General features: G+C 34.8%; 1 protein-coding gene and 1 long non-coding RNA gene across 7 annotated transcripts; both read right to left on the reverse strand.

Moving 5' to 3' along the window:
* Positions 1–1018: 1018 nt before the first annotated feature.
* Positions 1019–3216, reverse strand: LOC108998562 (zinc transporter 8-like). Its single transcript, XM_018975125.2, has 3 exons — positions 2538–3216; positions 2162–2311; positions 1019–1542 (listed from the first exon to the last, which is right to left on the reverse strand). The coding sequence occupies exons 1-3, from the start codon at positions 3171–3173 to the stop codon at positions 1237–1239; spliced, it is 1092 nt and encodes a 363-aa protein (XP_018830670.2). The 5' UTR covers positions 3174–3216; the 3' UTR covers positions 1019–1236.
* A 4095-nt stretch (positions 3217–7311) lies between these two features.
* Positions 7312–12032, reverse strand: LOC108998564. Of its 6 annotated transcripts, none has more exons than XR_004801179.1 (5): positions 11506–12032; positions 10672–10725; positions 10190–10277; positions 8334–8410; positions 7312–7761 (listed from the first exon to the last, which is right to left on the reverse strand). It is a non-coding gene; the product is annotated as an uncharacterized LOC108998564 (long non-coding RNA). The 6 variants fall into 6 exon arrangements; XR_004801173.1 differs by having other exon boundaries at positions 10672–10910; XR_004801171.1 differs by having other exon boundaries at positions 10672–10913.
* Positions 12033–24385: the final 12353 nt, after the last annotated feature.

Here is a 24385-nt window from a genome sequence, read left to right on the forward strand (position 1 = left end):
TTGCGTGTTGGTCGTCTCTGTCAAAGGACTAACGTCTTGTCATAGTCAACTCGGTGCTGTTGGGGGAAACGATAAGCAACTAATTAGGGCTGCAAACGGGCCGGTCCGGTCCGGCGATGGACCGAAAATTTTCGGTCCATTATTTTTCCGGACCGGACCGGACCGAACACCCAAAGGGACCGGACCGGACCGATAGCTATCGGTCCGGTCCGGTCCAGTCGGTCCGTCCTCTTTTTTTTTTTTTTTAAATAATTAATAAAAAAATTTATTTAAAATACTAAATTAAATTAAGTGACTTATTAATGTAGATTATGTAACAAACTCAATAAAAAAATATTTTATATGGTCAATGATAATAAATTAGATGAAAATTATATTATTAATTTATATAATTACTATATAATTAACTAATTGATATTATATATTTATTAATTCATAGAATATTAACAAGTGTTAATAGTATATTTAAAATTTTATATTGTTAATAGTGATAGGTTAAATGAAGATATATATAAAATATTGTTAATTTATAGAATATTAACAAGTATTAATAATATATTTAAAAATTTATATTGTTAATTGTATAATTATTATATATAAAATATATATAAAAAATATATTTTTTTTTAATTTTTCATTTGGTCCGGTCCGGTCCGAAAAAACTGTGGACCGTGGACCGGACCGAATGATTTCGGTCCTCTAAAATATGGACCGGACCGGACCGGTCTAAGTCTCGGTCCGGACCGAAACGGTCGGTCCGGTCGGTCCGACCGGACCGTTAATCACCCCTACAACTAATCACTCCATTCAATGGATCCTATGGCTTATCACTTCCTCTTTAGGTCACTTTCAATATATTCCAATGCAAGACCCTCTCTATTGCTGGAAATTCATTCAGCATTCTGAATATGTCGTCAAATTTTACAACTTGCCCAAGTACTTCCCGACTAGTTCTTTGTTATCTGTATAGTTCTAGGGGGGTAATTTTGTTATTCGTTTATGATGTATGTATGAAAGATGCAACCAAATTTATTGAACTCTATTATATAAACAAGTAATTTCGCACGAGCTAGGGATGGTTGTGTGCTTTTCATCCCCGTTGAGGAGAAATTGATGGAGCAATCAGTATAATCTCATTGACAGAACTTTCCACTAGAACTATATGCCATGTGGCTATGCGGGGGGATGCAAAGCAGGAAAAAGAGGCTGAATGAGAGAGACCACTTGACAAAATATTCAAGCCCATTTGGCCAAGAGAGACATTAAACCAGCCCCAAGAAGAAGAGATATGTTTACAATTATTTGCAGGCTCAATTTGCTTTGCATCCTTGAACTCATAAAATCAGCTGCAAGAAGATCCACAAGAGCCATGTAGATTAAGATCCCAGCCGATGCTGCATTAAAAATACCTTCAACAATCAGGGCAGTCGGGTCGTTCTCATCATAGAAGTTAGATATTCCTATTCCGATTGCAATCCCAACTGGGGTAGTAAGAGAGTAGAATGCTGCCATAATTGCAATGGCTTGGCTCTTGAATTTTGCCTAAAAATGCAGAGTGAAAAAAGGGATGTTAAACAGGGATTTACCCACCAACTGCAGTAAGTTTTGTTTCAGGATTCCATTAAAACAGTTCAATACGCAGATCAGATCATGAAACAACTACTACATAGAGGCAATTATAGAAGACAAACAACTCATGGAGTTGAACTGTCTCTCGATCCTTTTGGTTTCACTATTTTACTGTAACGTATTCTCCTTTTATTCTACAACAATTTATTAAATAGATTCAAAACAGAATCCGAAAGATTGATTTACGAAATTTTATTCATGGTTATAGATAAAACAGAACACAATCAACAAACAAAGTCTTATTAGACATGCTTGGAAAATTATACTTCCTTCCAAAATATTAGTCAAGAACTTTGACGAACCAAACTTATTGGATGTCATCCGGGCCAAATTTGGATGAAGAGTCAACAAAAAATCCAGGAATATCTTCTGGCTACAAGAAAAATAATATTTGTGACGGATTATTTACGACGAGAATGATTATTTATAATGAAAACAGACAGTAAATATATTGAATTTTATATAATTGCAAAAAAAGAAAAAAAAAAAAAAAACAGAAGAGATAGATAGATTACACAAATGGCGATGTTACCTGAGAGATGCATCCACCAAGTCCCATGCCCTCAAAAAATTGATGGAAGGTTAAAGCAGCTACAAGTGGCTTTATTGTTTTGGGACTTTCAGAAGCACCCAAGGAAATACCTATTATGACTGAATGAACCACAATTCCCAACTCCAATACCTAAATTAGTTTAGTCAAAACAATAATCAAACTCCAAATTCTTGATCATACCCAAAAATAAGAAAATAAAATCCATAATTTACCATTACTTAGTTGTAGAATGGAAATTAATCAAGAAAGAAAAGTAGAATTCTTTTTTGTCTCTCTTATACAAAACTTGTTTTGTTGAAATCTCCAACGTGCTTATACGAACTAAAACCTGCAAATGCCCAAAATTCAAGATTACCTGCGATATCACTCGGTGCCGAAGAAGCTCCGAAGACGACTCGGAATTCTGAAACAAAGCAACCGAACCATGAGTATGACCATGAGTTGCATGAGTATGAGCGTCCATGTGACCCTCATGTCCCTCGTCATGTCTGCCGACCTTCTCCTCGTCTCCAGTCCCATGTTGGACGTTGCTGCGATGGGTGTAATACGAGGTTGCAAAGGCATCAACCATCAAGGTTCCGATCGCGGACACCATGGCCACGAACCCCGTGAACGGAAATTTTCCCCACGGATTCTCACTAAGACACGGCGACGTCAAATTCTCAAAAGCATCGGGAAGTACGTGGATGAACCCGGTGGCTAATATCACACCGGCTGCAAAGGCCTTGATTACGAAGAACATGTCCATCTCGGGACGCAAAGCCGGTATAAACTTTCCGAGAATGGGAATGGAGACGCCAATTGCACCAGCAACGAGAATGGAAGCAATAGCAACAAGTTTATATCTGAGAGCTTTGTCCTTGTCACGCTCTTCATCCTCAGGATCGCAGGTGCAGTCTCCGAAAACTAGAGAAGGGAGTAAGAAGAGCACACATAAGAGTGTGACGAGGAGCTTTCGTGAGGTAAATAGTTGCAGAAATATTGCCGCCATCTTCTGAAAATCGAGATTCGAGGGGAAAGAGACCGAGTTAGGGATATAAATATAGAAAAATACCAGGAGCCGATTGCATTTTTTATTTTTTATTTTTTTTATTTAATAATATTATATTTGTTTTAAAAAAATATTTAAAATTGTTAAAAAAATATTTTTATTTATTTTTTTCACATCATTTAAAAAATTCACACTTTTAAATATTAAAAAAAACATAATATTATTAAATAATATTTTTTTAATCATTAAATAAAACAAAACTACAAAAAATAATAATAATAATTGGAAAAAAAAAAAGCGCTCAAAACGGACTCTTAACATTGCTAATAAATATAATAGATGTGAGGAGGAGAGGTAAGATTTAATAATGAATTGAAATGAAATGAATTAAGATAAAAGTTAAAAATTAAATAAAATATTATTATTGTTTAGAATTTAAAAAAAATAAATTATTTATTATATTTTATAAAAAAATTTGTAAAAATTATAATGGTGAGATGAAATGTGTTGAAATAAATTAAGAATAATAGTACTATACCCTATCAATTTGTCGCCTCATTTTTTGACATTCATATATTTATTTATTTATTAATTTTTTTTATTTACTGATTAAAAAAGTTATTAGTGTATTTTTTTAAAATGTTTAAAAATGTTAAAAAAATGTTAAAAAAAAAAGATAAATTTTGAACAGCACGACCAAGAGTCGCAGGCGGCCTAGCATCACAAGTAGGGGTGTGCGCAAATCTGAAAAGAGTTCGATATTCGGAGACTTTGAGAGTTGGGTTGCCAAACTTATCTCAATTCATCTTAATTCATCATTATAATTTTTTTAAATCTCAATATAAAATATAATAAATAATTTAATTTTTTTAAATTTCAAAATAATAATAATATTAAAAAATAATATTTTAACAATATTTTATCATCTTAACTTAACTCAACTCAACTCACTTCAACATCTAAACACACACTCACAATATGAGTGAATGAATTCATTCTGGGGCCATGATTTACAAACTATGACCATTCCACTGTATGTTATATAGCCTGTGAAACTGCGAGCGTGTTGGACAAGGAAAGCCGCGTTAGCTTCTTCTTCAGATCTATGGCAGGACCACTTATAATTAAGGATGGTCTAGAAAAGATGAAAAACTTCATCATGCGACTTCAAGAATTCTAGCTCTCTCACATTTAATTGATGGTGAAATTGGGCACATATCAGCTGCGCTTTTGTTGAAGCAGAGAATTAGGTTTCAATTATTTTCGTAAATGAGATGAAGTGAAATGAGTTGATATTAAAGTTAAAAGTTAAATAAAATATTGTTAGAATTTATATATTTTAATATTATTTTGTTTTGAAATTTAAAAATTTTGAATTATTTATTTTATTTTATGTGAAATTTTTTTAAAAATTATAATAATTAGATAAGATGAGATGAATTGAAATGAATTATAAAAATCAACAGAAAAATAAAAAGAACGAGTATGATTTTAAATTATCAATATTTTCATTTCTATTGCTGCAGAAATAAAGAGGTCATGATTAATTATTTCCAAGTCGTTGGAATTTTATAAGCTTTTAAATAGTGTTTCTAAGGAGAAAATCATCGTTGAAATGACAATAAATTCAGTTTTTCTTGGAAAAGGTCAAAAAGTTTTGGGTAGAACGTCAGACTTCACATTAGTAGGACGTCCGCATTTAAATATCTGGCAATTGGTTTGAATCCAAAACCAATTTTGGATTTGTTGTAAGAATGTCGACATTGAGACCACAGAGAAGGAAATCAGATTCTATTCACACTTGACAATTAAAGTGGGTTGATTGATCCAAAAAAAGACACCCATTACGCGTTATTATTATTTCGATGGAGTTTTCTTGGAAATTTCGTAATGCTCAGGTCAGTTGCAGTCAGTTGAATTTGAAGTAGCCGGTTAAGCTGGGGGCAGGATGATCAAATGAACCTTATCTTCTTGTGTTCCGACCCACGCGATGAAAACAAAGGATTGGGGTCATCCCTGTTTTCTCTTAGGTTTTGTAGGTTATCGAAATTCATGGTCCACTTATTTCGATCTAAAAGAAATATCTTACGGAGATTATTTTTAACAAATTATTTTAAATGAGAATTTAATATTTTATAGTATTATTTGGTAGCTAGCTAGCTAGCTAGTCACTTGAAATTATTTATTTATTTTTTAATGCATATTATAATCTTTTGGGGAACAAATTAATTAGCATTAAAAAATCTATATTTTCATACTGTAGAATATAATATAAAAATATGCTTGACCCAATTTGATATTTTAATTAAAAATAGATGAGAGTTTCTCCATTTTTTTTTTTAAAAAAAAGCTTAATGTGTTTATCATCTAGAAAGAAATGTTGAAAGGAACATAGCTAGGAGACTTAGGGCCCGTTTGTTTTCGGAGATAATCTGAAAATTTTGAAAACCTAAAACCAGTTTTCGTAAGATTAGATGGGTTCCCGAAAACAAACACAATTTTATTCCAAAGTTTTCATCTCAGCCGTTCTCTCCTATCTCAACACTGTTAACTGGTTTCTATCTCACATCCGTGCGAATCTCACATGCTCTGTCTCCTCTCTCCCGTGATTTGAACGCTCTCTCTGCTCTATGCGTGTAGCCCATTTCCAACTTCAAGCCGTGCGAATCTTTGAAAATGGCCATCCCATCTCAAGATTTCGATTCCCTTTCATATTCGTTCAGAATTGATTCCGGTTCATCCCTCGCCTGCAGTCACTCATCTTTGCCAAGCTGATTGCCTTCCAATCGACATCCCGAAAAGTCGTGCATAAAAAGATAAAAGCATAAGAAAACAAAAAGGAGAGTTAATTTGTTGGGGCCCGGCTGAAAGAAAGATCAGACCTTGTGAATCTGTGAGTTCTAACAAAAAACTTTTACTTTTTTACGAGCAAGATAATGACAAAAATCATGTGAATCTGTCACCGCTACATGGACTGATTTTTAACGCCATGATCTAATGATTTTTATTGCACAATTCGAGTGACGCAAATGCATTGAGCTCCTGGAGGAGCGGTACACAAAACTACAAAAGGCAATACTGGAGGAGCTCAGTGGCGCTACGTGAGCACCCGCCCTGACCAGTAGTACTGTGGGGGCCGGGGTGGAGCATGGGCGCAGTAGCCTTTAAGCCTTAAGGGTGCATATATATGGCACATAGATGGTGTTGAGTAGCTACTTAATTGGTGCAAATCTAGGCTCCAAATTCCCCGCCGGAGGAAAAAAAAACCACCAAATTAAACAAATTAAAAACTCTTGAAAAGATTCATTTTCAAAAATCGTTTTACGATGAAATAAACGGACCCTCCACAGTTAATATTTAGTACTTCTCGCACGTAGTAACGTAGTTATAAATATTTTGTCTACTCTTGTTAGCTCATAGCATAAGTATCCCAAGTAATTTAAATAGCCATCAGAATGAGTAATAAATATTTAGTACGTTTAATTTAAATGGGAGTACTAAGCCTCATCGACTCATGCTGTCATGCTGATGATCATACTGAACTAACCAAGTGCAAACTTGATCATACTGTACTAAGATACTACAAGAAAAATTGTCTTTTTCGGCGTCAATAATCATCGCAAATAACCCATAAAATCGTCACTTAATATTTCTTATCTATTTCTACTACGCCGAATGTTCGTGATAATTGTTTATTCAATTATAAGTTGAACCAATGAAAGGCAAAACTCGTCAAGAAAAATAAGTTTTTCTAGTGATTTTTAGTAATCACAAATGCATAAAAACTCGCCGGAAATAGTGTGATTCGTTTACCACTAAATCATTGATAAAAGTCAAAAGCAACGAAAAATTTCTTCCTCAATACTCAATAAATCGTCGCAGCAATTGACTAATTTTTTTTTCTAGCAATTATTATTTATCATCGTCATAATGTATTTCAAGCGGGGTAATTTTCACCACAATAGAGTTTTGCGGCAATATGTGATCACCACAAATAAGTTTATTGGAAAAAAAAATATTTCCGGCGAATTTTACTCGCCGGAAAAGGTTTTTCCCAAAAAAGAAAAGAAAAAAAAAAGTACAAAAACAGAATACATAAATTACTTAACTTCCCAACTCACACCCAAAAAGGTCATTATGATCCAACAACACATGCAGTACCTCTTCAATTGAGAAAGAATGAAAATTGAATAAAATGTCACAATTTAAGCTCTTATGAGTCTCACAATCAAACAACCCAGAAAATAAAATTAAAAAAAAAAGTAACAGCAGCAAGAAATCCACCAGTGTATAGAAAATTTTACAGCCAAATGAAATGAAGAGGTACTCAGCGTATAAAGTAGACTCAAGTTCTTTTTGCTGTCCAATACCAACCGAGATACTTCCCCACTTAATGAGTTGTTGGTTAAGAACCTACATCCATAAAAATCCTCAGATAGGACAGAAAAAAATTAAACTTTTATGACACCAAGAAGGGAAAGATGGCAAATCAAAGGAATGGAAGTACAAGACTCGCAGACTTGTAAGATTGATCCAATTCCCAACAAAATCGGGTATTTTTCCTGATATTCTGCTCCCATCTATCCTACTGCAAGCAGTAGCTCAAGTTTTAAGAATTTCTGAATTCTAAAAGCTGCATCTCCAAATAAAGTTTATAGAATCACATAACTAACAACTCTTCTAAATTATTTAAATTGCCAAATGTTTTCGGTATTGCATCTGTAAAATTGTTTCCAGAAAGAAGGCTGCAAGATAATGAAACTTAGAAAATACTTTTCCTCGAAGAAGCATGATTACAAAAGTAGATGGACCATAACTATGCAGACAGAAACAATTCAAGCTTGACATATGAAAATGGAAAATATGGGCTTTTATTTCAGTCATTTGAATTAACAAAAAAAGAGTGTTCTAAGTCTTACAGTCTTCTCAAGTGGCTCAAATTTCTGAGGCTTTCAGGAAGCAGGAAGTGGTCCTTTAAGTAGATTATCTTTCAAATCAGAGTGCAGTGTGAGAAAATCAGACTAATGAGATATTAAACATCTTACCCTAAGGTGTTTTGCAATGTCCTTCTCATTGCATAACAAGAAGGCATCAATTAACTATAAATAAAAATTAAGTTACTAAGAAATTACATAGAACCAACAGGCAGATAAATATTACCTCTTCCTCACCCATGCTGCTCCTTTAATGCCCTCTTTCCATCTTCTTCTGTCACTCACTCATCATCAAACTTTAGCCTAAAGACAACAAATCACAGATTACTATAAATAATAGCAAGAGAAAAACTTCACAATATTGGTTAAATCAGAGCTTGGCTTTCACCAAGACCATTGCAATTTCTAACGTTGGCAAGGTATAACCCACCTTGACTATCCCTTTTTTTTTTATAAGTCACCTTGACTATCCTGTTGCAACCAAACCTCCATTTTATTCCAATTTTCATTTGAATCATACCGGATCAGTATAGATTGGGTTCAACCAAGTTCCACCCACCATTATTTTCATTCCTTTATTGCTTTGAATCCCCAACTTGAAAGAAAGGGGTCTTAACTTCTAGTATAACATTTCAGTATTTTTCAGATAATGAGTTCATGCACCTATTTGCCCCACAAAAATGCCATGACAGCATTGCTAGTGTATGGTGTTAAGAAAGAACCAAAGATATGGTGTTAAGAAAGAACCAAAGAACCACAAATAGCAGCAGCAAAAATAGAGGAAAATACGCAAACCATGCACTTCACAGTAAAATTGCAGCAACTACAAGAATTTACAAAGTATTACACATAATATATGAATTCATTAGGATTACACACAATATATGAATTGATTATCAATTAAAGAGAAAATAAAGCATCAGTCCACCAATGCAGCATCATTATTAACCCCCTGTTTGGTTACCAAGAAAACTGAGAGTTTGTATGTGACATGTTTGTCTTTGTTAGAGTTCCTATAATTCTCACTTATTAAAAAGTTTCTATAATTCTTGGAAGCAGCAGAACAGAGGACAGTGAAAAAATAGAGACTTGAGACTGGTATTCTAAAATGAATCCTATGCTAAACTGTTTGTCTAGACTGTCCCACATTTGTTTGTGGATGCCGCCTTTTTGCAATGCGATTGGTGATTCATGTTCGAATAAAAATTAATTAGACAAGGATGTAGTATTTGCTCTAACTCTACTCGTTTAAACTTCTAGTTATACTTAAGACTAACCATCCTAGTCCACATGAGTTTTAAATTCCACCTGTGTTAAGTTTTCTTCCTACCACTATTTAAATTCAACAAGGTTCAATAAAATGATACTCTGCAGTGTTTGTGATCCTGCATAAGCCTTCCAGCAAGCTAAAAATAAGTTAAAATTTGATTGTAGTTCATCTATAGTCAGCAGAACACCACCCACGCCACCCCCCCAGCCCCACAAGAAGGGCCCCTGCCCACAGAAAAATATCCTGCAGCTTGACTTGCTTATATGAGGAGCAACTTTGAATCTTACATTGGCATCTTCAACCCTATTTAGGCCTAATAACTAATCTACAAGCAGGATAAGCTTTGAAAAATTCAAGCAGGACACCAATATGTAACCTCATACATGGGCACCTTAATTCAATTTAGAACAAAAACAAAATATTTTGATGGCACTACACTAGGATGCAACATGTATATTGCACACCCCAACATAAATGGTTGAAGAGAACCAAATGATTATTTAATTATTACAGATAAAAAGGAGCAGGATTTTTTGTTGTTATAATTGCTTACCTTTTAACAGGGATAGGGGAAAAGTTAATAGAAAGGTAATTCAATCTAAAATAGTGACGGAGTTGAAGGAGCATGGAGATATTTTTGTATACAAGTGATCAAGCTTTCAATAAGCTGATGCAATTCAAAAGACATGAAACACACAAAGTGATCTTCTTTACTTTTTTTTTTTTAGGATACATGTACAGTTAAGCAAAATACAGATAAACCCACTAAAAAATAATAGGTATCTAGCTAGATTTTACTTTGATGTAAGTACCTGGCAGATCAAATCTCCAATTAAAGTTAAAAGCGCAGATGTCAGAGCTTTTGTTGACACAGGATACTTTGCAAGAAGAGCCAAATACCTGTAATATGTGATGTCCATGTTGGAATTGTAGAACATGGATCATAGTGTCAATCCCAAGTATTTTTTTTTTAAAAGTATGTCAATCCCAAGTATAAAGGACAAGCCACAGAATGATCAACAAAAAACTCTGCCTAGATCTATTCTGCATGAAAATTAAGAACATAAAGAGAGAAAGCATATAAACCTAGCAAGAAAACCAATAGGAGCATTCAATACCAATAAAGAGAACATATACACTTCATAAGATGCATACTTCACCATATGAAGAGAACATATTGCGATTGGTATTCTACTAATAACTAGTTCACAAGGTATCATATATTTTCCAACCTCTCATCTCAATTTGTTGGCCACCACCTAAGGAGATTCTTTATTTAAGCAAAAAAAAAAACCTTAGCAGGTGGCAGGTGAAACGAGGATCTTCAACTTTCTTTCTGCACTACAACCTGGCCAACAGAGAGCCATGAAGGAAACATGTAACACTTTAGCATAACCACGCATATAGCTAGATCAGTGAAATTGCCCAGCATAACGTCTGTTGCAACATAAGCACCGCTACTAAGCAGCAATTAGAGAATAAAATAGCATCCGGGGTAACTGCTTCAATATGAAAAGTCAAAACCTGCAGTAACTGCTGCAATTGTGTAAAAAAAAAAAAAAAGTGATGGTAAAAGAGCCAAGGTGAATACACACAACCTCGTAGTCAATACTCGTTAGCATAGCTGCCATATTTTTGAATCCAATATTTCAAGATTTGAATGATAGTCATCTGAATTCAACCCATTCTACATTATTTCGTGACATTAATGGAGTTATCACAAAAAAAGGAGCAATGCATGTCTAAACATGTTTAAATGCAAGTCATTAATGGAGGAAAACAATTCAATTTGGGATAAAAGTCATCTAAAATAAGTAGTGATAGCCTCGGGCTTCAAAGATAGGATTGCTTATTAAGACTGACTATCAGTTAAAACCAATTGGAAAAAAAAAAAAAGATTATGTTTGGAATGATTTCAATAGCTTTTAGCGCTGAAATAAATTATGAAAGGCAGCAGGAATTCCTGGAGGCTAGGGGAACTCTAGGTTTATAAGATTAGCAAATTTATAAACGTAGAACTTGAGTTTGCCATCAAATCGTTCGAAAGATGGATTTAGTGCTATGCAGCAGGGTTTGATCTAAGATATTTATTACTCCAAAACTTCCTAAAGACTTCTAAGAGTCTCACCTGCGAGAGCATAACGGAGTACAGCCCCTTAACAAACTGCTAAGTAATTCAAACTGCGACGAGGCGTAGAGATGAGAGAGAGACCAGGAGGTGCTCGGCGCCAAGGAGTGGTTCCTGAGAGATGTAGCAGAGAGAGAAACAGAGAGAGGGAAGGCCTCGGGCTACTGGGCTAGGTGTGGAGGAGAGGGCCTCCGACGGAGGTCTGGCGAAGGCTTCGAGGTGTGAGTGGTGGTGAACGGCGCCCCTAGCGGCGGCGATATAGAGAAATCCGAGAGAGAGAGAGCTGATGCCAGATTCTGGGAAAAGGAAATTTCCGGCGTGAGGGCTTGGGGAGAAGGAGGGGGTGGTCGTCGAGGTAAGGTGGTGGTTGTGTGGTGGCGTCGCTGGCGACGGGCTGTGCGCGTCGGCGGGTTCAGGGAGAAGAGGGATTGGGGAGACGGGGGAGGAGGGCGCTGGAGGGAAAAGAAGAATTTTATTATCTCTTGCGGCGATTTTCACTCGCCGAAAAACTCTACGTCGCCGCAAAATCAGAACTGCTCATTGTCAACTACTTTAAAAATTGTTCAATCTGTTTATTTCCAGCAACTATAAATTTTGTAAAAGGTTATTTTTGACGTTTTTTATTCGCCGCTAATAAGTATTAATTCGTCAAAAAAGTAGCTATTGTGGCGATTTTCCTATTCGTCGCAAATAAAATAGTGCTACAATCATAAATTTTATTTGCTACGACAATAACTCGTCGCAAAATCTATAGACGTCACCACAAAAACCGAATTACTCATTTTTTTCTGTTTTAAAAATTATTGGAATTGCTCATTTCCAGCAACTAAAGATTTCCCAAAAATAGTCATCTACAATTTTTTATAAATTTTGTAAAAGGTCATTTCCAACGCTTTTTATTCACCGCTAATAAGCATTAGTTCGCCGTAGAAGTATCTATTGTGGTAATTTTCCTATTTGTCGCAATAAAATACCGCTACAATCATAAATTTCATTTGCGACGACAATAAATCGCTGCAAAATGTCTAAAAGTCGCCGTAAATAAGGGAACAATAATTTTAGCATCAGCATTTCGGATAAATTGAGTTGGATTTTAGCGGCAAAACAAAAATCGCCACAAATAAGGACTATTGCAGCACGATTTTTTTTTTTGCGACGATCTTAAAATCGATGAAAAGGCATGATTTCTTGTAGTGGATCACTACAAGATATAGCACATTTACCAAGAATGCTTATAGTGGCTAAAACCATGCCTTTCGTACACGAAATTAGCTACTTTTGTGTGGAATCTTCGTGGCATAAGAGTCGCCAGAAAAAGTAGTATTTACCACAAGAAATAAGTCTCATCACAACAACATCGCTATGCCCACTAATATTTCCATGGCAGAAGCCTACTATGTTCGTGGCAAAAAAAAAACTGAAAATGTGAATAATCTCCTCGACATTAGTTTAGTTGCTACAAGATCTTGTTGTCAGTATTAGCTTTGCCCACCAATACTAATTGTTGGAATATATTGTTTGCTACTAGATTCTCTTGCCTGCAAATCTATTCAACTAATCTTTTCCTACCAACACATCCGTCCGTAATAATTTATTCCCATGGGATAGCCGACCCAAAAAGTAGTTACCTAGAAACTAAATTAATCAATTCTCCACTAAATCATGTCGTATTAAAAACTTAATACCCACGATACGATCACGTAGCCAAGAGCTTGATGTGGCCTCATTTGTTTTTAGAAAATATCTCATCTTATCTCATCTAATCTCATCTAATCATTACAACTTTTTCAACTTCCAATACAAAATAAAATAAACAATTCAACTTTTTCAAATCCTAAAATAAAAATAATATTGAAAAATATATTCTAACAATATTTTATTTAATTTTTTAACTTTAATATTAACTCATCTCATCTTATCTCCGAAAATAAACGAGCTATTTACTACACTAGCAGGCCGACGAAGGGAACTTGTAGGGATTAGTATTTACCACGACGTCCTGTGGAAATAAACTTTAGATTTAGTTGTAATGAATAAAATTTTCCTACAAACATGTTCGTGTGGGGAATAAGCATTTCTTCCCATGATTTGGTATTGTAATTATTAGTTTTCAGTTAAGACATTTATTTGACAGATCTGTTCCATATGAATGTTTACTTGACACAAAATTTACACCATAAACTCATAACACCGTGAATTTACACTAGTACAATAATATATATATATATATATATATACACGCAAATTCAAATTCATCAAGTTATAAAACATACTGCAAAAGATATCCACAACACCTTATAACATAATTACTTGAAATATTTTAAACATTCAAATATGTCCCAGTGTTCATAGTAGGTCATATGAATGGTATTACATCAAGATGCATTGCATTGCATGGTATTTCTCTAGTACCCATCTAGATTTGCTGCGTGGAAATGATGAAAGGTTCGGTAGTATAGATATAGGCTAGCACTCTTCTTCAGTTGACAACATATACAACTGCAGTAAGGATAGGTAGATACAATTTGGCTTGAAATTAAAGCATATAGCTTCATTGTGCAAATTGAAACCAGAAAGTAGATGCATGGAGCAACCACAATGTAAGACAAAATATGCTCTTCATCCATATTTTTTAGGGGCTGATAGAGCTCACCTGAACAAGCATTACCACAAAGAGGTGAGCCAAGTAAGTTTAACATATTCCAATATAATAGTTGCCCACTTGACAACTAATTGTGTTTCATGCAAGGATAAGCATACATGGATAGCCATCACATCATTTACTAGGATGCAGTGATACCCAACAGAGGAATGTCAAGGAATAGCCAGCACATTCATATGCAGGGAGTACGTTTGGCAGGATTTGCAATATAACCAAATTCAGGAATGTGTAAGATAAGTAACACATTCGACATGAAGGGATAGCATACAGGGATAACCAACATAGATGCACAATTTCCAACACATTTTGATGTAGGTACCCCATCACTAGAATACAAGCATATTCAGATGTAGAGACAACCTACACAACTAGATGCAAGGATAGCAAACGCATTCAAATGCACAGATAACTTGCAAATTCAGATGCATTTTAACTAACTCATTCATCAATGGGATAACATAAGAGAAAGCTCACACATTCAGATGCATACCAGCATACATGGACTAGTATACACAGTCACAACAACATAAATAACTACCAGATACAAGCACTAGTACTAGGGGTGATAAACGCTCTGGTTGGACAGAACGGACCAACCGTTTCGATCCAGACCGGACTGGACTGAGACTTAGACTGGTCCGGTCCGGTCCCCATTTTAGAGGACTGAAAACATTCAGTCCGGTCCACGGTCCATGGTTTTTTCGGACCGGACTGGACCGAATGAAAAAAAAAAAATATATATTATATATAATAATTGTACAATTAACAATATAAATTTTTAAATATATTATTAATACTTGTTAATATTCTATAAATTAACAATATTTTATATATATCTTCATCTAACCTATCACTATTAACAATATAAAATTTTAAATATGCTATTAACACTTGTTAATATTCTATGAATTAATAAATATATAATATCAATTAGTTAATTATATAGTAATTATATAAATTAATAATATAATTTTCATCTAATTTATTATCATTGACCATATAAAATATTTTTTTATTGAGTTTGTTACATAATCCACATTAATAAGTCACTTAATTTAATTTAGTATTTTAAATAAATTTTTTTATTAATTATTTAAAACAATAATAATAAAAAACAAGGCAAGACCGACTGGACCGGACCGTTTGCAGCCCTAACTAGTACTATACATGGGTAGTAGCCCACTTACATGGATAACACAATATCATATTGTCTATGAATAACTTATGCATGAAATCCTCCTTGGGACATGTACCATACATTTAGGGACAAGTATAGATTGTATAGACAAGTACAAATTATAAACAAAGAATGGATTGTACCCACATTAGTGTACTAGGTTAAAAAGCAGATACAAAACATAATTATAAATCAGCTAACACAATAAAAGGAAGTCTTTGTATTAATACATGACAAAATACTGAGTAGAATTGGCATACTAGAAATCATGAGAATGGAAATATTTATATAAGCACATATGCCTCAAGGTGAGCATCCATGCCATAACGCAAAAAGTGCAACAATATGCATATAGTAACTATCTAATTTTTTACATAATGGTACATAGTGAGTTAAAGCACATTAGGGGAAATGATAAAATATACTTTGTTGTTTTATCCAACAAGAGCTACCTAGCTTATCATTTAAAGTAAACAAAATCAATCAAAAACAATTAAAGATAAAAGTCTTCTATATAAAATAGCAGAAGCTAGATAAAAAATTGGTTGTAATAATCATTAACATATTTATATATTATGAAGGAAAAATGTTCATAATATTTTACTGGTGCTGAGCAAGTGGATTTTAAACATTTTTGTATGGGCAATTGAATTCTGCGTCCAGATTATTAAGCAACTCTCACTGTTATTCAATATCATTGATATTACATACAACATAAGAGAGTCCATCCAATAGGGTAATGAAAAATGTAATAAGGCTTCAATATCCATCAGGTGAATGCAGGCAACACAGTTAAAAATAGCCTTACAAATATGGAAGGTAGTTTCATGGTAGAGTAGCTAACCTATTTTAAGATCCCCTCGACCAATTCTAAGATTTTAAACAACCAATTCTATGCTCCACTACTTATCTAATATAATCCTCTTGACAGATCGAAACACATACCAAAAAAGTAAATGATAGTACACAAAATAGAATGTGGATTTTGTGAATGCTTAGACATTTTTATACTTAGACATTATGATTAGAGACTCACTGCACAGAGGACACATTTACCCAAATGTCAAAGTTCAATGAAATCAAAACAATGTAGAAGACACATGTACGAGGCCAACCAGATAGCCTCCCCAACAGAATGAAAACAAAGGTAACAATTTAATGAAATTACAATAAAAATAACAATCTCTGGGCTGATAAAATCCTAAACCCCAAGGTGATGCATCTTATAGCAAGAGTTACATGAGAATAAAAAGCACAATAAAAATCTCATTGGATGCAAGTATGGAAGTATGTATATGTTTTTGCATCAACACGTAATTAATATGATGCAAACAACGAAACTAACCAACACAAAGATACACACACATAAGAGGTTGCAATAGGCCATAGATTTAACAAGGGGGAGAGGGAGAGAAAGAGATTTCAGAATACAATATCATCAATAAGCAGCATCAAATTGGGAGAGATATACCTTTGGCGTGAGCGATATAGGGCAGAAACGTGTATAACCTGGCGGTGAGGGTGAATGGAATGGGAAGTGGTGGCAACTGTCAGCGGTACTGGACTTGGAAGGACGGTGAGTATGGTAAGTCACCGTCGATGACTCAGATCTAGGGATTTTGCTCTTCTAAGAGGGATGTAGGAATGTGAAGTGTTTACTCTCGAGGCCTTAGAATGTTCGAAACTAGGAGCTTTCTCGTAGCCACAAGGTTAAAAACGACGTTCCAAATAACGTTTTGTAGGTAATAGTTTTGCAGCAACTTAACTTCGTTGTAATAAGTGATTTTTACCACCGTATAGCACTCGAAGCACAAAATGTTGTGGCAATTGAACTTTTTTATTGCGATGGGCTTTTCTTGTGTCAATAGAAGCTAACCCCCACTATGGGTAGTCGTGGGAAAATAATTTGAGGCAAAAATCCATATTTCTTGTAGTGAGTCCAACTTCGTACTAAAAATTGTAAGTTTCCTAAATATTTGCAGTCTTGTTATTACTTTGTTGATATCATCAGTGGAGTGCACACCATTGTCCTTTTAAAGATAATGGAGTTGTTGGGTGTAAAGAATCAATTTGTTGTTATTGAAATCAAGGTTGAATACCAAGAAGTTAAAGAACTCGAGATATGCAGCAATAGAAATTACAAAAATCATAGTAGCAAATCATGATGAAATCCTAGCAGCAAATCAAAAGTCTAATAATGAGGAAGATGTGATCCTGTAGAATTCAATTGTATAGCTGTAATAAGTTCTTGAATTGTATCCTTTAAAATAGGAATCAATTGTATCTATAGTACTATATATAGCCGTATATAGACACGAGATTGATTAAGGGAAAAATCGAGATTATTCTCAAATACTCTGCCTTTGAATTATCTTACATGGTATCAATAGAGCCACAAAAGACCAATGTCTAAAAATGTCTTCCTCAAATCCCTCCTCCACTCTTAATTCTGAACCACAAAATCCCACCAATTCTTCTATCATTTCCATGCCTAATGTTGTCACTATTAAGCTTAACCAAGACAATTACCTTTTCTGGAAAGCACAACTGGTGCCTTATTTCAGAGGTCAAGATCTTTTTGGGTACATCGATGGTACCACTTCCAAACCTCCCAAAACCATTTCTGTTCCTTACCCTGAAACTGGAGTTGTCTCTAAAAGGTTAAATCCTACCTACTCTCAATGGGTTCGTCAAGACAACCTCATTCTTAGCACACTAATGTCTTTCCTCTCCGAAGGAGTACTTGCTCAAGTTGTTAATTATACAACTTTCAATGATGTTTGGCATGCCTTAGATGCAACTTTTTCTTCAAGAACACGTGCGCGCATAGTGCAAATCCGCACACAATTAGCCACTACAACTAAAGGCAGCCAATTTGCCACTGAATATTTCCACTTCATCGAAAGGCTCATAGATGAATTAGTAGTTGTAGGACAACCAATGACTCGGGATGATATTATCACCTACGTTCTTGTAGGTTTAAGCCATGAATACGGCAACTTTGTGGCCTCCATTTCAGCTCACACTAACAATGTGACACTTGAAGAAATTTATTCCCTATTGATGATCACCGAAGCTCACCTTTCTTGGCATCAACTCAGCCCTGCAGTCCAGCAACCTTCTGCAAATATTGCTCAATGACAATCCCAATCCTTTCTGCGAAATAGATGTGGTCGCTCTTGAGGACGAGGGCGTGGCACTCATGGTGGCTATAATTTTGCCACTCGAAGCAGTGATCAGTCTCCTATTATTTGCAGGTTTGTGGTAAACCTGGACACTCTGCTCGTAAATGTTTTCATAAATTTGATCTTTCTTATTATGACTCTCCAAAAACACCACCCAAGCAGGCCATGGTAGCAATAGCAATGGCTATAATAGCAATTGGGAGACTGATTGGCATGCTGATACAGGTGTAACTCATCATCTCACAAATGATATTGCTAATCTGAACCTAAAGAATGAGGACTACAATGGTTTAGATAATGTACAAGTGAGAAATGGATAAGGTTTGCAAATTTCTAAAACTGGATCTTCTCAACTTTCCACTAATACATCTACCTTGGTCCTTAACCAAGTTCTTCTTATTCCTGAAATTCAAAAGAATTTAATATCTATGCAGAAATTGTGTGTTGACAATATGGTTTATTTTGAATTTCACGCTCACTTCTTTCTTGTGAAGGGTTACTCGGGGAAGGTCCCCCATCGAGGACATCTCAGTGATGGCCTCTATCGGTTCTTGACCAAAACAAGTCTACCTCACGCCCTTTCTAGTGTTCATGTCTCTTTCCGTGAGTGGCATCGTAGACTTGGCCACGCCTCAAATTCTGTTCTTCACAAAATCCTCTCAACCATTGCCTTCTAGTAGAGAAAAATAAATTGCACAATGTGTGCCCTAAATGTCAAATGGCATAAAGCCATAATTTACCTTTTAAATCCTCCACTTTTGTTTCCTCAAAATCTTTGAATTTAATTTTTCCTGATGTGTGGGGACCCGCTTCAATAGTCTCTACCACTGGTGCTAAATATTATGTAAGCTTTCTTGATGATTATTCCAAGTTTCTTTGGTTATTTCCTATTAAACTCAAATCCGATGTTGAACAAGTTTTTCTCCACTTCCAAGCTTATGTGGAAAACCATTTTGAAAGAAAAATCAAAGCAATTCAGTCTGATTGGGGTGGGGAATATAGGCACCTACACACATATTTTAAAAGAATTGGCCTTAACCATCACCTAGCTTGCCCCCACACTCATCAACAAAACAGTTCAATTGAGCGTAAACATCGACATATTGTCGAAGTTGGTTTAAGAATGCTAGCTCATTCAAATTTACCTTTGGTATACTGGGAAGATACTTTTCACACAGTTGCACTATGTAATAAATAGGCTTCCAACAACTGCTTTAAAACAAAAGTCACATTTTGAAATGATTTATAATCAAGTGCCTGACTATTCCTTTATGCGTATTTTTGGCTGTACATGCTGGCCGAACTTAAAATCTTACAATAACAATAAATTCAATTTTAGATAAAAACATGCATTTTCATTGGTTATTGTCTTTGTCATCAAGGATACAAGTGTCTTGATCTCTCTACTGGTAAGGTCTACATATCTAGACACATTATATTTGATGAAACATTTTTCTCTTACTCGAAAGAATCCAATGCTAATGTTCATAATAACCAACCATCCAATTCGGTTTCTCTTCCCCTTCAAATCAATATTCCACGATCCACAAGTTTAACAAATTTGCAGCCTAATCTCATTTCCACATGCACACAATCTGCACCCTTGTTATCTATTTCTATAGGCACAAATCAAGCCGCATCTATAGAGTTTCTCCCTTCAAATTCCCATGTTGAATTTCCACCACAACATGTTGATACACAACCGGCTCCTTCAAACCGTCATTCTATGATCACAATATCAAAGAATAATATTCATAGACCTCGACACCTAAATGATGTTTGTATTTGGTATCCCTTACTGAGAGCATTAACAGCAACAAGTGTTCTTGCAACTACGAAACCAACCTTTTACATTACGGCATCGAAATCAGCTCATTGGCGAGAAGCAATGAATACATAATTTTCTGCTTTGTTGCAAAATGGCACTTGGTCCTTGGTATCACCTTCAACTCATGCCAATATTGTGGAATGTCAATGGATATACAAAATAAAAAGGAAGGCAAATGGGACTATTGAGTGTTATAAAGCTCAATTAATCGCTAAAGGATTCCACAAACAAGAAGGAATCAATTTCTCAGAGACATTTAGTCCAGTCATCAAGCATGCAACTATTCAGTTAGTGATTTCTATTGCAATTTTTTATAATTGGCCTATAAAGCAACTAGATGTGCAAAATGCATTTTTGCATGGTGATTTGCAAGAAAATGTGTTCATGTCTCAGCCGCAAGGATATGTTCATCCTCAATATCCAAATCATGTGTAAGTTACACAAATCACTTTATGGTTTACGACAAGCTCCAAGAGCTTGGTTCTCTAAACTTTCAGACAAGCTCAAGTCCTTTGGTTTCCATGAGAGTAAGGCTAAGACGTCACTATTTGTGTTTAAAACAACAACAACTGTTGTATACATTCTCATATACGTTGATGATACCTTGATAACGGGTTCAAGTTCAACTACAATACACCAGGTAATTCAATCTTTACAAGAAACATTTGCTGTCAAATATTTGGGTTCTCTAAATTACTTCCTTGGCGTAGAGGCACTTCGATGCTCAGAGGGCATTTATTTGACTCAACAAAAGTATATTGTTGATTTACTTAAGCGAAGCAACATGGACAAAGCCAAACCCTGCAGCAGTCCCATGGCTTCCAACTGTCATCTTAATTCTATAGATGGAAATCCTTTTGAGGATATCAGCCTCTACCGAAGTATAGTCAACAGCATGCAATATTTTGCATTTACACAACTTGATTTGGCATTTGCTGACACAAATTCAGCAAATTTATGCATAAACCTCTTGATTCCCATTGGCTTGCAGTCAAGCACATATTGCGCTATCTCAAACATTCGGTTTCAACATGTTTGTTCATCACAAAAACTGCTGATTTCGGACTGCAAGCATATTTAGATTAAGACTGGGCAGCTGATAGAGATGATCGGCGATCAGTTGGGGCTTACTGCATTTACATGGGCTCTAACTTGATTTCTTGGAGTTGTAAGCAACAACCTACAGTCACTAGAAGCAGTACAGAGGCAGAATACAAAGCGATAGCGAATGCAGTAGCCGAACTTGCTTGGGTCAAATCAATATTATCTGAACTTGGTCTACCTCCGAAACAAACTCCTACTCTATGGTGTGATAATATTGGAGCCACTTACCTCACCTCCAATCCTATATTTCATACAAGAACAAAACACATCGAAATAGATTTCCACTTTGTTCGAGATCAAGTTTACAACAAACAACTAGTGGTTCAATTCATTTCAAGCAAAGATTTGTTAGCAGATGCACTTACCAAGCCATTGCCACCAATCAAATTCAAACAAGTCCAAAACAATCTGAATGTCTGTGACCTACCCTCCAGATTGAGGGGGTGAGTAGAGAATCAAGTTGTTGTTACTGAAATCAAGGCTGAAGACCAAGAAGTTAAAGAACCTGAGATATGCAGCAACAGAAATTACAGAAATCATAGTAGTAAATCATGATGAAATCCTAGCAGCAAATCAGGAGCCTAATAATGAGGAAGATATGATCCTTATGATCCTGCAAAATTTAGTTGTATAGGTGTAACAAGTTCTTGAATTGTATCCTTTAAAATAGGAATCAGTTGTATTTGTAGTACTAGCCGTATATACACACAAGATTGATTAATGGAAAAATAGAGATTATTCTCGAATACTCTGCCTTTGAATTATCTTACATTGGGTCATCCAATATATATAGAGTTAAGTTACATATAATTGTGGAGTATATAAGTGCCGTACAATTCTTTTAAAAAAAATGAGGTACACTATTAAAAAATTAGATTTTTTTTATAGATTTCGTATTTATTCATTTTTTTCAAAAGAATTGGACAGTATTTGCACACTCTACGATTGTAAATATAATTATATATATATATATATTTATAATTATATTTATATAAACCACATGTGGCAGTTACAAGAGCTGTTGGGTCATGCAGTATCTCATGTCATTGTCTTTATAGATAAAAATGTTTGAGAGTGTACCAGCATTCCCTTTGCATCACTGTCTCGTACAGATCAATATATTGCACTACACACTTGATTGGAGTTTAGCCTCCTCTTAATACAAACTTGAGGGTGCTTTTTTTTTTTCCATTTTTATACGAATATCGTTATCTCCGAGTATAACGATTGTTTTCATGAACAAGGCCTTGTTTCCGGTGGGATATTCTTTGGTAAGTGTGGATGCGCCCGGTCAACAATATTACACCGGCGACAAAGGCCTTGATCACGAACGCGATGATGTCCTTCTCCAGATACAAAAGCCAGATCGATCAGTTCTCTATCCACGGGCACGACTTCTAATTACGTTTACGGTTCAGTTATCTCACGAAAGTTCACCACCATGGTCGAGGAGGACTTCAAACTCCAAGGTCCTCCATGAAGGTGGAGGATCCCTTCGACCTCCATGGCCATGCATGGTCGTGGCCACACCCATCGAGTTCTTTTATGTCTTTTAAATAATGATAGCTAGTCTTTTTGTTCGCAGGATGGAAGGATTAAGACATCTCAACAGAAGGTCCCAATATAGGCTTTGTTTGATAAACCATTTGCTGCTCAAAATGTTATCTTTGACATAATTTGATAGAGTATAATTATCTTTATAGGTATAATTGCACTTTTCTTTTGTTTCAGTTAATCTAATGGAATGGAGGACCTACGTTAAGCTTAGGGGAGGCCATGGCCCCCTCCCAAAATTGTTTTAAAATATCTCCTAGATTTTATTTATAATTTTATATATAGAAAATGCAGACCGCTTCCAAAAAAAATTTATAATCTCTCCAAAATTTTTTAAAATTTCAATATGCCTAAAAATGTATCTCTCCAATTTTTCTTCCCTATAGTCCCAAAATTTTGTATAATTTCTATATATTATCTATTTTCAAGGATATGGCCTTAGTAAAATTAAATTAAAACAAATTTAGCAAAAATAATAAATTTATTAATAAGGATCCTAAAGTTCTTTGTTTTATATACAATATTACGCTTCTTAATATATAATCCAAAATGATAATACGAGAAAAATCATTTAAGGTTAATGATCTATATGAAACATAGTTTAGAGGTTTTATCCTCTAGACTTCATTGAACAAGAAAAAAAAAAAATTATTTAAGGTCTTAACTATAATATTATATACTTAATGTGACACAAAAATATCTAAATTTTATATGAAATTTAATAAACTTACGTATTAGAACGAAAGATGATATTCTAAAAGATAACTTGATAGTTTCTATGAAGAAAATAAATTTTAAATATTTCATTACAAAAAATTCTAATAGATCATGAATACTATTCCATGAAATATTATTTTCAGAAATCTGAAACATATATTAAGTTGTGTTTTTAGAATTTGATTTCTATGTATATGTAGCAAATTATCAAGATCTGATTATATATATAGTCACAAATTTCCATTTTTGTAATTCTATTCGCGGACAAGTATTTTTTGAGTTATAATTGCCGCTAATACTGATCTAGTGAAGGCACCCAATTTTACAAATGAACAAAAAACCTTAGTTCTTATCCAGGAATGTGACCAGACTCAGGCACCGAATACAAGAAAAGAAGGAAGAGGGTGCTGCGCTGGTGAAGGAAGAGAGAATGTTTAGGCCTCTTGTTGAAGAGCCAAAATAATATTGCAAGCTCCGAGAAGCAAAATACCAGCCTGGGGAAAACATACACGTTTAGTTGTCACCTTTTCAGTTTCTCGCAACTTAGAGAAAAGAGAGAGAAGTTGAAGAGTTCATCCCATTAGAGCCATTTTGTAGAGTTGCAGGAAAGAAAACATTATACATACATACATACATACATACATACATATATA

Source organism: Juglans regia, chromosome 1, assembly GCF_001411555.2.
Source record: "Juglans regia cultivar Chandler chromosome 1, Walnut 2.0, whole genome shotgun sequence".
NCBI classification, from domain to species: domain Eukaryota; kingdom Viridiplantae; phylum Streptophyta; class Magnoliopsida; order Fagales; family Juglandaceae; genus Juglans; species Juglans regia.

Bases quoted from the DNA above. Each gene is read 5' to 3' on its own strand.
- LOC108998562 (XM_018975125.2), bottom strand. From the start codon at position 3,173: ATGGCGGCAATATTTCTGCAACTATTTACCTCACGAAAGCTCCTCGTC. The intron at 2,312-2,537 runs GTAATCTTGAAT...AAACTAATTTAG, and splicing joins GGCACCGAGTGATATCGCAG to GTATTGGAGTTGGGAATTGT. The intron at 1,543-2,161 runs GTAACATCGCCA...CTGCATTTTTAG, and splicing joins TTGGTGGATGCATCTCTCAG to GCAAAATTCAAGAGCCAAGC.